The sequence below is a fragment of the Chenopodium album genome, chromosome 5, assembly GCF_948465745.1.
Source record: "Chenopodium album chromosome 5, dcCheAlbu1.1, whole genome shotgun sequence".
Lineage (NCBI taxonomy): Eukaryota > Viridiplantae > Streptophyta > Magnoliopsida > Caryophyllales > Amaranthaceae > Chenopodium > Chenopodium album.
In genome coordinates this window covers 7,913,896-7,928,832 of record NC_137838.1, presented here as the reverse complement: position 1 = coordinate 7,928,832, position 14,937 = coordinate 7,913,896, and the positions used below count along the sequence as shown (strand labels likewise).

General features: G+C 36.7%; 2 protein-coding genes across 3 annotated transcripts; both read right to left on the bottom strand.

The window, feature by feature from the left end:
* Positions 1 to 1,981: 1,981 nt before the first annotated feature.
* On the bottom strand, positions 1,982 to 7,375 carry LOC145631760 (putative E3 ubiquitin-protein ligase XBAT35). Of its 2 annotated transcripts, XM_081683932.1 has the most exons (10): positions 6,967 to 7,374; positions 6,401 to 6,515; positions 5,757 to 5,837; positions 5,365 to 5,453; positions 5,161 to 5,252; positions 4,844 to 4,925; positions 4,624 to 4,726; positions 4,491 to 4,538; positions 3,851 to 3,936; positions 1,982 to 2,951 (listed from the first exon to the last, which is right to left on the bottom strand). In XM_081683932.1, exons 1-10 carry the CDS (start codon positions 7,066 to 7,068, stop codon positions 2,301 to 2,303), a joined length of 1,449 nt encoding a protein of 482 aa, XP_081540058.1. In that variant the 5' UTR covers positions 7,069 to 7,374; the 3' UTR covers positions 1,982 to 2,300. The 2 variants fall into 2 exon arrangements, with proteins under 2 accessions (XP_081540058.1, XP_081540059.1); XM_081683933.1 differs by lacking the exon at positions 4,491 to 4,538 and having other exon boundaries at positions 6,967 to 7,375.
* Positions 7,376 to 7,970: 595 nt separating this feature from the next.
* Positions 7,971 to 12,912, bottom strand: LOC145630296 (mitochondrial ATP-independent inner membrane protease subunit 2-like). The gene is made up of 5 exons (XM_081682545.1): positions 12,316 to 12,912; positions 10,651 to 10,823; positions 9,770 to 9,971; positions 8,419 to 8,525; positions 7,971 to 8,324 (listed from the first exon to the last, which is right to left on the bottom strand). Exons 1-5 carry the CDS (start codon positions 12,397 to 12,399, stop codon positions 8,243 to 8,245), a joined length of 648 nt encoding a protein of 215 aa, XP_081538671.1. The 5' UTR covers positions 12,400 to 12,912; the 3' UTR covers positions 7,971 to 8,242.
* Between the last annotated feature and the right edge of the window lie 2,025 nt (positions 12,913 to 14,937).

Genomic DNA, 14,937 nt, shown 5'->3' with positions numbered 1-14,937 from the left:
TATGCCACATTATTGACCAATCTATGAAGTTATCGTTGTATGCTAGAACCCCTATGATGTTTTTATCTTTTCTAAATCTAATACAACTCCGGCCCAGGAATATGTTTTATACTCTATCACGCCCCCTCACACGAGAGCCCGTTTGGGCTAGAAGTGTGGATGCAGCATGGGCCCTCCTCATACCCAGCGCTTAATATTCCACCTGAAAGTGGGGGGTGAATGAGATTCGAACCCGTGACCTTTATGTCACGCTGGCTCTGATACCATGTTAGTGGACCAACTCAACCAAAAGCTTAAACTGATGGTTGAGGCCCAGAAATATGTTTTATACAAAGTCAAGAAAGTGATTAGATGTGTGAGAGTAGTTCAAATGGGTAGAGCTTCCCTCTCGATTCCAAGAGATCTTGCTTGGTATCGATTGTCATCACCTGCCCTTGTGGTTTCTAAACACACACAAAAAAATAAAATAAAATGATGAGAAAGTTAGAATTACAAAGTTTAACGAATAAAATCATGAGATACAACAATGATAGAAAATACTTCGTAAATAGCATATATCATGTGATGCATATTTTCAAAGGAAAAAAAAATGTAGTGATATATGTTTAAACTTTAAATGTAACATGTTTTATCAAGTGTAATAAGAAAGTGTAACCATCATTTTAAAATGAGAGTATTTTATTTCATCTCAAAAAAAGAGAAAGGACGGATATAAAGCAGACATACTAGGTTTGTCTTCCGAAAAGGACCAACCTACACTATCTTTTTGAATAATGGAAGAGATAAACATCACTACATGAGGAAAATCAATGAGAATGTAGGGTTTAGATGCCCTTAAGCCATAAAATCAGTCACTTGGTGTTTAGATGACCACATCCTTTTTCTTTGTACTGTGTTAGTGTTCTTATGCTAACATTTTAGCTTTTCTACACACTCAACTTTACCTACAAATTCTCAAAATAGACCACAAAAATTTAAGTTAGGAAAGCCAAATACTACATAACAAATTACTTTTATCAATGTAATACAATATAGAGTTTTGTAAGACTCATTGTCAAAGTAATGCTACTATAACGTAAAGTGAATTAAAGATTACAAAAACGAAGTATTTAGAAACCGAGGGAGTATATTTGGAAGAAAATAGGTAAGGTTAGAGAAGTATTTGATAGCATGAATTTGGTACAAGGACTAAAGGGGTACTCCGTAGAGTGAAGCAAGAAACCTTCACAGTCCACATCTCGTGTGATGAGACAAAATCTGAGTAATAGCCCACATCAAGATGCAGATTGGTCCACAGATTCTCATTGATAAGTTTTGACTAAATTGGGGCCCGATTTTTAAAATTTTTTTTATACATATATTTTTTATTTTTATACTAGTAATTTTTTTTTTATTTATTTTTTTTTTTACTGTAGGAGACTTCTAATTTTCTATATGTAGTTGCCCTTGCATTAATGTGCCAAGATATTTTAAAGTTTAAACAAATGGATTCTCTATACTCCGTACATGGTTAATTGTAAATTCTTGAACTTGTATCAAAACATTTTAACAATGTATACGTTTGACTGGTTGATATTATGAAAATATCGATCGAGACTAAATTAGCATATATTACTTGACATTAGATGTTTTAAATAAATATGAGATCGAAGTTAGTATATAAATAATGTACATATATTCAAATTATTGTAATGTTAAGGGCACCGAGGATAAAATAAGTTCAAACACACCCATCATATTAATTATGCCATGTGGAAAATAAGTTCTACTACAAACACGTATTGACTACAAGTCCGAATTTGAACCAATAAAGTATAAGTTGAAGTTAAATTAGGGTTGAGAATGTAAACCTCAGCTGATAGGAATGTTTCAGCTTGCCAACTTCAGTTATACTTGTACTTCTTAGTTTTGGGACCATTTTTCCAACTCAACATCAAAATCAGATAAAAACAGAAAGCAAAAAGAGATACCCGTATTTGCATTTAGATATATCACACGTACAAAAAGCAGGTACTGCATACGAACTCGGACATATTTACAAACATTTATGATTAAGAAATTACAAGCATATATAGTTCTATAGTAATAACATTTTCCCTGTCTTTAAGGCGGGCGCGATGGCGGCATCTGATGAATTGACCTTCATACATATAGTACATAAAGCATACATTTTCTTCTGTGTTATGGTTTTAATCATATAATACAAAATTGCAAGCCAAAAAGTATCAGATGTATATCACTGCAGCATGTAGCATTTCACCCACAGAAAACATATCATTTTAAGGCGATTATGAAATGGCTCAAACAGCATACACCTTAATCACTTGGTCAATATTGGTGCGGCATACAGGACAACCCCATTTCTTGGCTTTTATTTCATTCAAACACGACATGCATCCAGCCATGTGGCCACAGGGCACGCATGCTCCCTCAACTGGGGCATCGAAGCATATTACACATGAAGAAGATCCAGCTCTCTTGCTTCCATCTTCTGTAGTATAGTCCTTTTCAAACATGTTGGGATCAATTGTTGGATAATGGATTGGACCATCAGGCAGAACCTCATCGGTTAGAGTTGGGGCTGATGGAATTGGCATTGGTGTCGGAGTGTTACTACTTGATATAGCAGAAGTGCCGCTAGGCCCTCCTTCCTCGACAAATTGTTCCGAGCAACTTCCTTTGTTTGAAGTAGGGTCAACTTGACCATTGAGGGGAACAGAATGAATAGCGGTAGATGAACTTGCTTCACTGGAAGCATGGGCATGGTCGAGGGGGATACCCTCTTCCATAGCCGACTGAAGAGATGCATTTATTGCCATGGCTAATTCCAAATCTTCCTTAGGATCAGGTGAGGTATCCGCAGCAATTGGTGAGGCTTCGGCAGCAGCTGGCGGGGCAGTTATTGGAGCAACTGGTGTAGGAGTATTAAAGGGGAAATTGGCATGCATCACCTAATAAAAGCAAAAACAGGTTAAGGCAAGCTGAATGCTGTTCTTTCTCAATGGCATGTCAACAAAAAGTGAATGAAATAGGTGCATATTTGGCAGAAACAATCATGTGACTCCTATGTAAAAAATGTAAAGTCATTACCAAATAATTTCAAACCCAAGAATAATATTGACAGATGTATTAAATAAATATTATTGATGCAAATAAATTTTCTAATAACGTTACTCCGTCGTAATTTTAATAGGTGCATATTTGGCAGAAACAATCATGTGACTCCTACGTAAAAAATGTTATTACCATAGAATTCAAACCCAAAAATATTACTGACATATGTATTATATAAATATTATTGATGCAAATAAATTATCTAATAACATTAGTAATATTAAAGTTAGCATTTAACTTCTACAATTTTTTTTATACGAATAATCAACCACAGGCTGGGAATCTAAGTCAAGACATTTATTTTCTTTTGGTTGCTAGAGAGCATGCTGGACCAAGAGCTCTCTTTTTCCCCTTTTAACAGGGGGCCGGGAGAGAAGGTCTACAACATCACATCTATGCTCTTTCTCCAGGTGTTTAAATAGTTTACAAGCAAGTCAACTTGCATTACTAATTAAGAATAGGAACTGAGAGCAAGAGCAAGAGCCAGAAATCAGGTCCAAGGTATGTTCTCCTTTAATAGAGTTCAAGCATATGAAGCAGTAAAGTCCACAACTTTACACAAGGGAAACGGAGAAGACTGGAAAAGTGATTACATTGAACACAACAGTATTATTCATTGTTAAAAGATTGAGACAACACACTTGAAACAGATACACTAGTCATAAAATAGCACTACAGATGTCACAAGAAGCTGTATCGTGAGATGAAAGGATAGCAGCTTTGTAAAAGGTTATACCTGTGGTATCCCCTTGCATGCACTACAGAACTGCTGAAGTTGTTGCTTGTCACTTTCATTAAGTGGTGCGAGTTTAATGCGTTCCTCTGTAAAGGTAAAAATTAAGTTCAGAGCACATTTCAAACAATTTTAAAAATAGTTCATTCAGAAAACAGAAATAAGTCTGAACTCTAAAGTTAATGATTGGACTTTGAAGTGTAGCAATAGCATGCTTGTTGAGGAGCATTGAACACGAACCTAAAAGATAAGCAAGTGACATATTGATGAACACTAGAAAGTTATAGTCCATGGCAAGCAACTCTAGCATATATGCCAAGTTCTCCAAGAAGCTATGCTTGTTATACGTATAATGAGCAGAAATGATAAAACTTTGTGAAAGTTATTTGTCCATCATGTACGAATAAGTTCTCATTCACCTAAACCAAGGTTCATTTTCACTAGTACAGGATATCCTTCTTAACCTTTTTATGATATCATAACCAAGTTTATGATTTGTGGATGAGTCTAGCACAATTTACCAATTTAAGGCCAAAATATATGAGGGTCATACCTATCAGTAAATAGCTAACATATGGCACGCGCCTAAAGATGACATTCTATGGCTCAATTCAAATTTCAAAGTGGTCCTTAGATGACTTACGACTAACATGTCGAGGCCTACAACTTCTCCTTCTTCGACGCCTTGGAACTAACAACAAAGACAAAAACCAATCAAGGACTGCAAATGACATTAATTTCTTTGAGCAACTGGAGAAGTGGGATGGAATTATTACTGGAAGATGCTTCGGATATTGTTACTGCAGGATCAGGCTGGTTAAAATCCGGTTCCTCCATATTGGCCCTCCATAAAGCAATAGAAGTACGAGGTTGAGCATCCTAGTTAACCAAAAAATAAAGAGTACTAGTTAAATTAGATGTTGAAGCAAAACTTTCTCGGCATAGGAAAATATAGATAGCTTGGGAGATCCTCAACAAAAAATGTTTGCATGAAACCTGTATATTTGTATAAATGGCAAGCTCCAACTTGAAAGGTTTTCTGAGATTACGGGAACCACATGGAAGAACAACTACCCACCTGAATCAGATAATTTAAAAGAGGGATTAGGATTTCGTATATTCATTGATCATCAGAACATTCAGAAGAAAGAGCTGCTAACATGATCACATAAAAACTAAAGCAAGATCAGAACCATCCTATCCAAAGACACATCAAGAAGTAAGCAGCAATTAATCAACAACCCAATCATACACAAACTCCAGTAGGCATAACGGCCCAACAAGATGATTAGTTATATGGTGTTTACACTTACACTTTTCTAGAAATGAGCTGTGGGGCAAGTAGTTCCAGAAATCCTGGTCCATAAAGCTCTCGCAACCAGCCAGAGTATAAGCAGATGTGATTCTACAAGTATCAAAACAGAAAGATAAGAGTTAGTTCCGTGTAATTCTCACTATTTTCATGAATAGTTAACAAAAACTAAGGTCTTCAGAGCAGAGAATTACAAAAATGATACCTCAATTGCACGAACTACATTGCTGTAGCCTTTTGCCCTAGCAACTTCTAGTGGGGTTTGACAATCATCATTGACCATAAGAGCATTTGCTAAAAACAGAGGGAGAGCAAATAAATTAAAAATATAGTAAAATCATAAAACTATCAGGAAAAAAAAAAAAATCCAACTTTCAACAGGAAAGAACAGGTTGTGCTAGTGCAAATGTAAGAAACTTCAGTTCAGTTTTTTTTTTGAAACTACATTTAGTTCTGATCAGACATTAGAGAATAAATTCAACAGGTACAAACGAAAAGCTCAAGTATAGTCTTCTAAATTAGTGCCCGTAAAAAATCAACCCTCACATTCAATCTTAAATCATGGAAATGATATACCACATAGAAAAATAAACATACCTCCATGCAAAAGAAGCAATTTCACAGTATTTTCCAGGCCCCGTTTTGCAGCATGATGTAAAGGTGTTCCTCCATTACGGCCTGGATGCATCATTCACAATAAAAAGCAAATCAGTTAAATATGCAGGCAGTTTGTTAAACTAGAATAAGCAAGCAACTTCATAGGCAATGATACACAATCTAGAATACTCAACCATTACAGAGAATCGAAAGGCAGCCAATGGCCAATTAGCTTATACATAATTATATAAAACAGAATGAAACGTAAGAATAAGCCATTCATGACTCCATACCATAACATTAATGTACATATCATCTGCCTACACAAGATTAACGAAGTAGAAACATAGATGACATTAGATTTATGATTTTTAACAAAAGATCTACACAAAATGTGCAAAATATCTCATTCTTAAAGTTTAAATAAGCATTCACAGGTAAAAAGGGCAGCCTCTTAGCAATCAACTACAACTTTAGCTAATAACAAGCAATATGATCAACTTAAATCAATTTTGACACGAACAAATCACCAAAACAAGCAACCAAATGCTATCGAGACAGGTCAAAATCATTCCAAACAAGCTCAGGGATTTAGAATAACCATAGCATACAAAAATGGCAACAATAAAGCCAGTTTTCGGTACCTGGGCGATATGCATTGACATTGGCACCCAACTCTATTAAAGTTTTAGCAACATTATAGAGTGCTGGATTCAAACAAGCAAGGGCTAATGGAGTCTTCCCTTCTCTATCTAAATACTGCAACACAATCATCAGTTCAAACAAATTAATTTCCAATAATCCCCAATTTAGCTGTATTGGCAATATCAATCCACAACATTACATTAAACAATGGTTCAGAAATAATGAAATACCCAATAACTTTCATAACCAATACACAAAATGAACAAGTTAATTCTATAAACCACCAACATTATTAACATTAGTAAAATAAACTAACACCCCTTTCCTTAAAATACAGAATTGCATAAATTCACATTTTTAGTAACCTAAAATCAATTGACAAAACTTAAAATTCAAGACCCATCATTTATCTTTAGTTTCTTAAAGTACTCTATAACCCAAATCACACAAAATCCAAACCCAGAATTTAAAACCCTAATTTTCCATAATTTCACCCCAAAATTAACAAAATGAAATACAAAAAATCAAATTATTTTCTTTATAAACTAAATTATTAGGAAATTACCTCAAGTCCAGCACCTTCACTGCGTAGAGATTTAATGCCATCGATGTTGCCATAAGAGACTTGCTGGTACAACAATTCATCCTTTGATTGTTGCTGCCCCATTTTTTTAAAATTATAATTATAAACAATTTTCAATTTTGAAAGTGAATTTTTTTTTAAATAATGATAAACCCAACAATCTAATTTTCTGGGTGGAAAAGAGAAGGATAAAAACAATACCCTTATCAACAATATTCAAGAGAATTTTTTTAGGGATTTAGTGATATAATTATCCCAAATTTCAGAAATTTCAAGAATATGTGTTTGTCGCTTGCGTGTAGGAAATGTTCATAAATGAAAATGAGATATTAAATGAAGAAAATGATGGAAATTGGGTAGTTCGTAGTAGATTTTCCAGTATATTTTAATAATGAATTGATAATAATGACATTAAATACCGTGTTTTCATTTCTTGGTGGTTAAGAAAAATGTTTACAAAGGAAGTTTCCTATTGTACAATAATGTATGCTCAATACTCCACAAATTTTAGTCTTAGAAAAATAAGTGCTACTCCGTAATAAACTAATGCGGAATAGATATTAAGGTAGTCTTAACTTTTAAGCCGATAACTATGAAGTATTAGCCTCGTGACGACTTCATTAGAAAAGAGTTACAATCTTATGGAGTATGTACTCGTAATTGGACATGATCACATGATGAGGTGTTAGAGTAAGTTCCTAACTTACTGGAAAGGTTGAGTGACACGTTATAAAAAACCGTACATTAAACATTAATAATATTGTCTTGTAATATCATCATGAAATTTTAAACTATTACATATGTTACATGGAGTAAAAATCTCTTTAATACTTATGAAACAAGTAGATCAAATTTGTTAATCTAAATAATACTCCGTACTTTGGATTTTTTTACAAATCAATCCCTAACAATAACAATGTCAATGCAGGTTATATTGATCTTCATTGAGGTTGTTAATTTATACGAAGTATGATACTTTAGCCGTAGACCTGTATGTTAACATAATAGTGATTACTGGTTGCAAGTTTGTGACAAACTTTGAGGTAACTGTATGTTAAGGTAGTACATATTTATACCTTCTCTACGATCTATAGAATGTACAAAAACTATAGTTTAACAAAAATCCAAAGGTTCAACTGAGCACGACTCTACAAGCACTCAATCCATGAATGGAAGATTAAAGAATAGTCAGAGCTGGGCAAAGAATGAGTGGACTGTAATCTTCTATACAATCGGGCTTCAGAAATCTTCACAACATTCAGGCTTCAGAAAACTTTTGCATCTCATCAAGTTCGAGTTCAAATTTAACAACTGCTGCATCCTCCTCCGAATGCAAGTTACTAAAATAAGATAAAACACCAAGTAAATTACTGTCAATAATAAAATTATGCTATAACTACAGGAAACACAAAGTTATCATAATAATTAGTTCACCTGTTTTCAACACGTCCATGATCCTCCATTGACTGGAACCTGTAGATAACTCTACCCACTATGTCCATGGTTGGAACGGGACCAAAGGTACGGCTATCATTGGCTTCCTGCAAAGACAAATTGCACATTAATAGAAAGTAGAACCATGTAATGAGCAAGACATGGGAGAGGTAGTACATTAGGAATTGTACAATGAATCACTTATGATGCTTGAGGAAAAAGGCAGAACATAAGTAAAGCTGGAAAGCGGAATCAGGAAATCTATACATACAGGAGGGAAGGAAGAAAAGGAATTATGAGAAGATTTGAGGACTTAAATGTAGCCTTTTGTAGTTATAACTCAAGTCCCTCCCAAATACATTATGATGACATCGATCTTTAATTTTCTGTAAAATCAACTTTATCAATCAAAGCCACCATTTCCATTTTATAAAATATGCTGATTCATAACAGAATATTACTTCATTATGCAAAAGCATCAAAATCAATGAGAATTGAACGCTAGCAAGGGGGTGGGAAAGAATAGATGTGAGAGAAATTTATACTCCGTAGTAACTAGTGGATAAAGGTGAATTAAAACCTGAGGCTCATGAGTTAGTTCATCTACAGGTAAAATTTATAATGCTTGCCTGCTACTCTGCTAGGGTGCAACAGTATGATTAGTTTTATTTTATAGGCACGTTTACAGTGTTTCTATTCATACTAGTCATCTCTTTTGGCTTTTACGATTTGTAGGATTTTTCAAGTGTTTATCTTGATTTAAGCCTAACTTGTAAAGTGTTCTGATCTCAATTATAAGTCTTTTGAGCCTATGGCTTCGATGGTTGGACCAGTGTGTGTGAGATAGAGGGAAGAGGGGGGGGGGGGGGGGGGGGTGAAGCACATTGATACTAGCATGAAAATAATAGTTAATCCAATCCGTTCTTGATATGATAAAATTATGTACAAAGGTAAGAATTCATACTTAAAATACACTCAGGACATAGTAGTAGCGGGTTAGTGATAGTACCATTCATCAAATATGGTAGAAAAAAGCACAATGTATTTCTTCTTGGGCAATAATATGCCTTCAGAGAACACACAGCTTAAAACCAGGGAAAATAGCATCATAAACTAGAAACAATTTCAATTTGGCACAAAAAATTGTCAATGAGAGAAAATTAAGCAACACGCAACTGCCGATTATTGGCAAGCACAGAATTTTACAGCATTTTTCTTTCCAAAATTTTAAGACATGCTCACATAAGCTGTTACTGAGTATAATATAACCAAACACCCAACTGCGCAAATACTAAGGTGGCTCCAACGTTAGCCAAGCAATAAAAAATTGTCTTAAAATTGAAAGACATACCCTTGCCTTCAACTCTTTGTTGTCTGAAAGAACCCAACAGTGATCAATGTTAATGACAAAAGGCTCGTCTTTCTCATCAGTGGACACCATTTGATGTCCTCCTAAAGCAGCCAACCTTCTTACTAAAGCCTTATTTGAATCCAACGGGTTCTTCAGGAGGACCACATCACCAACAGAAACTTGTCTATATTCCAGTCTGAACCTGATATTCAGTTGACAGGGTTAATTAGCCATTAAAGCTTATCTCAAAGCAATTAGTTTTCAAACAATAAACTTCAAACCCAAATTGAATTGTAGAAACAAGTCCAACTAAAAAGATCTGTTAAAATTAAGCCTAAATAGTATATACAGCTTGGTTAAGGTATGTTTCCAAGATTGGCGGGACCTTGGGTGTTAGAAACACTGCCATTTGTATAAGGCTGCTTAATTGGGTCGGAGGGCCAGATGCTTACAAAAAGGATAGCATGTAGGTCTTATGGTACACGCTGTGTACATAATAAGGAAGAGGCTTGAGGCTTGAGACTTGAAGGGGTATGAAGCTCCTAAGGGTTCTAGCTAGACATGAAAGTATAGTTGTAAGGAAGAGGAGGAGATATATGGTAGCCTTCACAGCCGGCAGTGGCTGGATGCTAAATATTAAACTTTTAGAATATGCACAGTCATCTTTGTGGTTTTGAGCCTAGAATCAATTGGGAGGGAAGTGTATGGAGTTGGAATAGACAGTCTCTGAATACATGTAGGTTTATCCTATGGCTTGCTATTCATTCACGACTACAAATACAAAGTAAGCTTGAAAAATTGACACTAAACACAAAACACATCACAGAAGAAACAGAGATGAACTTGCAGCAATTAACATAAGAGTGTTGAAGAAGAATTACTTAAGATTTGGACAGGGCAAGTTGCGTATAAGAAGAGTTTCATGTCTTCCAGGAATTGTTGGTGCCATCTCTTGACCCTCACTCCTATACAGATAAGTCATTTTCCTCTTGATAAAATCCTTACACCAGTTAGCCAAGGTATCATCATCTGAGATTCCATCAGCAAGGCGTTTCTACATTATAATGGAAAATATCAGAACACCTTGCATTTAAAAGACAATAAACAACAAGCACTGAGTCATGCTTTACTTTACAATGCTCTCTGAAGTAAACAAGTTGACTTCTTATAGAAATAGAAGCTCCTAAACCTAGGTTATTACCATGAGAGAGACTTATCTAGGTTTCTCCAAACAGCTACCACCCAACAAATTTAGATTTTCAACAACTAGCAGAGGAACAACAAAACAACAACGAACTGGATTCATCTTCACCATATGATAAAAATTTCCAAGAATAAACGCCTTATGAGTATGGTTATGATCACACATCAGTTAATTATAGGTATCGAATTTCATCTGAACAAACTATCTGCTCATACCAAGCTGCCTTATTAATAACCAATTGGTTCTGAACTTCTGATATCCTATCACCATTTCAAACTCAAAGAACCAAACTGCAAAAAAGTAAGAAAATGCAAAGTTCTACTGCAATGAACATAAAAGTTCAGTGTCAGCCAAAGTCAAGAAATAGAGCTCCTACTCCAGCCAGGAAGATCATTCTGGCTGAACATTGAATAACTTCATTTTTAATTCAATGTGCTATGTTCTATTAGCAGCAATTTTGGTTTCTTCCTAAGTATACCGGAGATTTAATATCTTGCGTTCGACTCATCATGTTCTTCGAGCCAACAAGGGTAAGCACTATACCAAACCTTCATTCCATATTCTTGACCCTTTATACATACACGAGATGCCCTCTTTTGCTACGACAGTTGCTAGAGAGAACTCAAATAAGCAAATAGTATTTAGACAATAACTTTGTATGCCCAAGCTTCCAAAAGTGAAGTAACTTTTAAATTAATTTGAGTAATAAACTAAGTTCAGGAGGTTTGCAATGTTCAACCAATTCTTTATTTGTAGATGACCACCCTACACAAACTACAAACTAATCAATGCACCACTGCGAAAACCCTTTTTTTCCAGCTTCGTATTTTACATCGATTCTTCGTTTTACTTCAAGTTTCGGATACTCTGTTAAACTGGGTGTACACATTGGAGACTTGACACCCATTTTGGACCAAAAACAAGCAAATTTCTTATAAAATGGACCAAATACACTCCAATTTACACACCCTAATAACCCAAATAATTAATCTTGTGAACAAGAAACTTCCCCTAATCAATCTTGGAAAGCAATACATTGCAAAAGTAACATTCAACCCAAAAACACCGTAATTTCTTGCAAAACCCTAAATAACATAAACCTTCATTTCTTTAGAGAATACTGTAACAAAATACAACTGTTGAAATGAAAATGTCAATCCATTGCACAAACAAGCAAATGGGGCCAAACCCAGAAACAATATAGTGATTGCAGAACTAAAAATGGAATTAAGAATGCATTAATCTCAAAAAATAACAAATACCCAGAAGATTAAATCAGTAATAAAAGACAAATATTGTGAAATTGACATTCAAAACAAATGAGAGAGGAAGAGAGAGAAACCTTAGTGGAGAGAGCAGCAGTGTAAACAAGCTTGGTTCGACCATAAAGATATGTTGAGGGGATCCAGAATTTGTTCCAATTCATCTCTTTTTTATTTACTTTTGAACTTTCCTACCTTTGATGCAAAATTCCAAGAAGAAAGAAGAATGCAATTTGATTTTCTGAGTTTCTTGAATTAGAATGTGGAAATGATTGGACAATCTTGGAGTAAAATGTTGGAGTTTATGAGTATGTTGGTCTAACTAAATGTTTTTGGTTATATAGTTCACTCTCACGGTGAGCCAAGGCACAAAACCGTCGTTGGTGAGGGACTGGGGAAGGGAGGGCTTCCAAATGGATATCTGCTTATTTGGTAGACCGGTCGGAGTTGTTAGGTTAATAGATTGTGTGTCGGTACGTATTATTTACGAGTTAATACTGAATACTTAGGGGTCGTTTGGTTCGCATGGGGTACTCGGAATAGAATAAACAAAGGGAATGAAGGAGAATGGAATGAAACCCTTTCCATATGGTATGTTGTTTGGTTTACAAAAATCACCACCGCCACCCAACAACCCATCTTCCTAGTTCTTACTTCTTTAGCCACTCCACCGGCCAGCCACGACCTCCCCCACCCCTTGCCGCCCGTCGTCGATCCTCTCCCACCCTTTTCCGCTCGTCGTCGATCCTCCCCCACCCTTTTCCGCCCGTCGTCGAACCTCCCCCACCCCTCGCCTCAACGCAAAACTTTCCCCCGCCCACGCGAAACCCTAGAAAACGATCTCCTCCCTCTAAAATCGTCGGTCGTCCCTTCCCCTAGCCACCAAGTGCCGAGAAAACTCAATCTTGCTTTGTCTTGAGCTTCGATTTCTGGGTCTAGTCGAAGATGCGAGTGTGTTCAGTTGAGGGGAGCTGCTACGAATTCCGGCGAAGTCAAAGATGCGAGTGTCTTGAGGTTCGATTTCAGGGTCTAGGCGAATTCCGGCGAGGGATGAGGAGTTGCTGCGAGTCTTGGCGAGGAGTGGGGTAGCTGCGGCGAATTCCAGTGATGATTTGGGAAGCCGCGGCGAATTCCGACGAAAAGTGAGGAAGCTGCGTGAATTCCGGCGAAGGATAGGGAGTTCCGGCAAGGTTGTTGGGTGGTGGGGGTAACTAATTGCTGGTGTATGTATGGTGGTGTAGTGGTGGCTTAATGGAAAAGTCTAGGGGGCGTGGGGAATCAATGTGGACTGATTTTGGGTTAACTTAACAATAAAAAAGGGTAATGGGAATGAAAAAATTGACAAACAAACAACAACAAAGGGAATGAGACATGTTCATTCCCTTTCCCTTTGATTATTAACCCCAACCAAACGGCCCCTATATGCTCGTAAACAATATAATACGGATAGCTATTAGCTACTCTATGCGTAGTACGGAGTATGTAATATTGTAGGCTTGTAGTACTAAGAATTAAGTAATTAACTATTACAAACTTATACTGTAACATTTTGATTTTTTTTAATATAATAAAAAAATTAAATAGTACAATAATATATTAAAAGATACGGCTATTTCACCAAATGCCACTGAGCAGTTTAAAAATTCACCAAATGCCATCGGACTTTTCAGAATTCACCAAATGCCACCGAGTTTTTAAAAAATTCACCGAGTGCCATTAATGACTAACGACAGCCAACTACGTTAGTCATTAAGGCTAATTATGCCACGTGGTGACTTATGATTGGTTGCTTATTAATTTAGTAAATTAATTACTTAATAAAAAACTTATAAAAAAAAAAAAAAAAACACCCACCCACCATGAACCAGCCCGACCACCGTCTACCACTGCCACCACCATATCCCCACCTCCAACCAGTCCCCACCGCGGCGGCGACCCAGCCCTGAACAACCGAGTCGGCGACCCAGCCTTGAACAACCGCGCCGCTGGCGACCCAGCGTAGCCAGCCCGCGTCGATAACGCACCCAGCCGATTCGCAAACTCTCCTTCTCCCTCGAAAATCCCTCCCCTCACCACCTCCGACATCCAAAGCCCCCCTCCCCACGCCGGAGAACCCAAATCAGTTCATCCCCTCCGAGCTCCACCTTTTCAACCACCACGCCGGAACCCTAAATTAAAATCCCCTAAAATCGAAATCTAGGGTTTCGACACCTTAAACCCCAATATCAATTTCCATAAATTCGTAACCCCCTCCACTCCATCCCTTATGCTCCGACAAACCCAAACCATCCTCTTTCCCTCCCATCTCCACCCCCTGAACCACCTTGCTTAAAATCGAAAACCAAATTTGGTTTTCGATTTTGGAGATTTCATTTTTGGGGTTTTATTAGGGTGTCGAGGATGGGTGTTTAGAGGGGAGTGGATGCAGATGGTAGGGGGCATAGGGTCTGGGGGAGGGGTGGCCGCCGACGATGTTGGTCGCCGGTGGGGGTGGAGGCAAGGGGTTGGGCTGGCGTAGGGGCGGTGGTGCGGTGGGAAGAGTGGTTGGGGTTCAGTTTTTTTTTTTTTAATTATAATTTTTTTGATAAATAAAATAATAATAAAATGAACCAATTAGAATATGCCACGTGGCATAATTAGCCTTAATGACTAACGGAGTTTACTACCGTTAGTCATTAATGGCACTCGGTGAATTTTTTAAA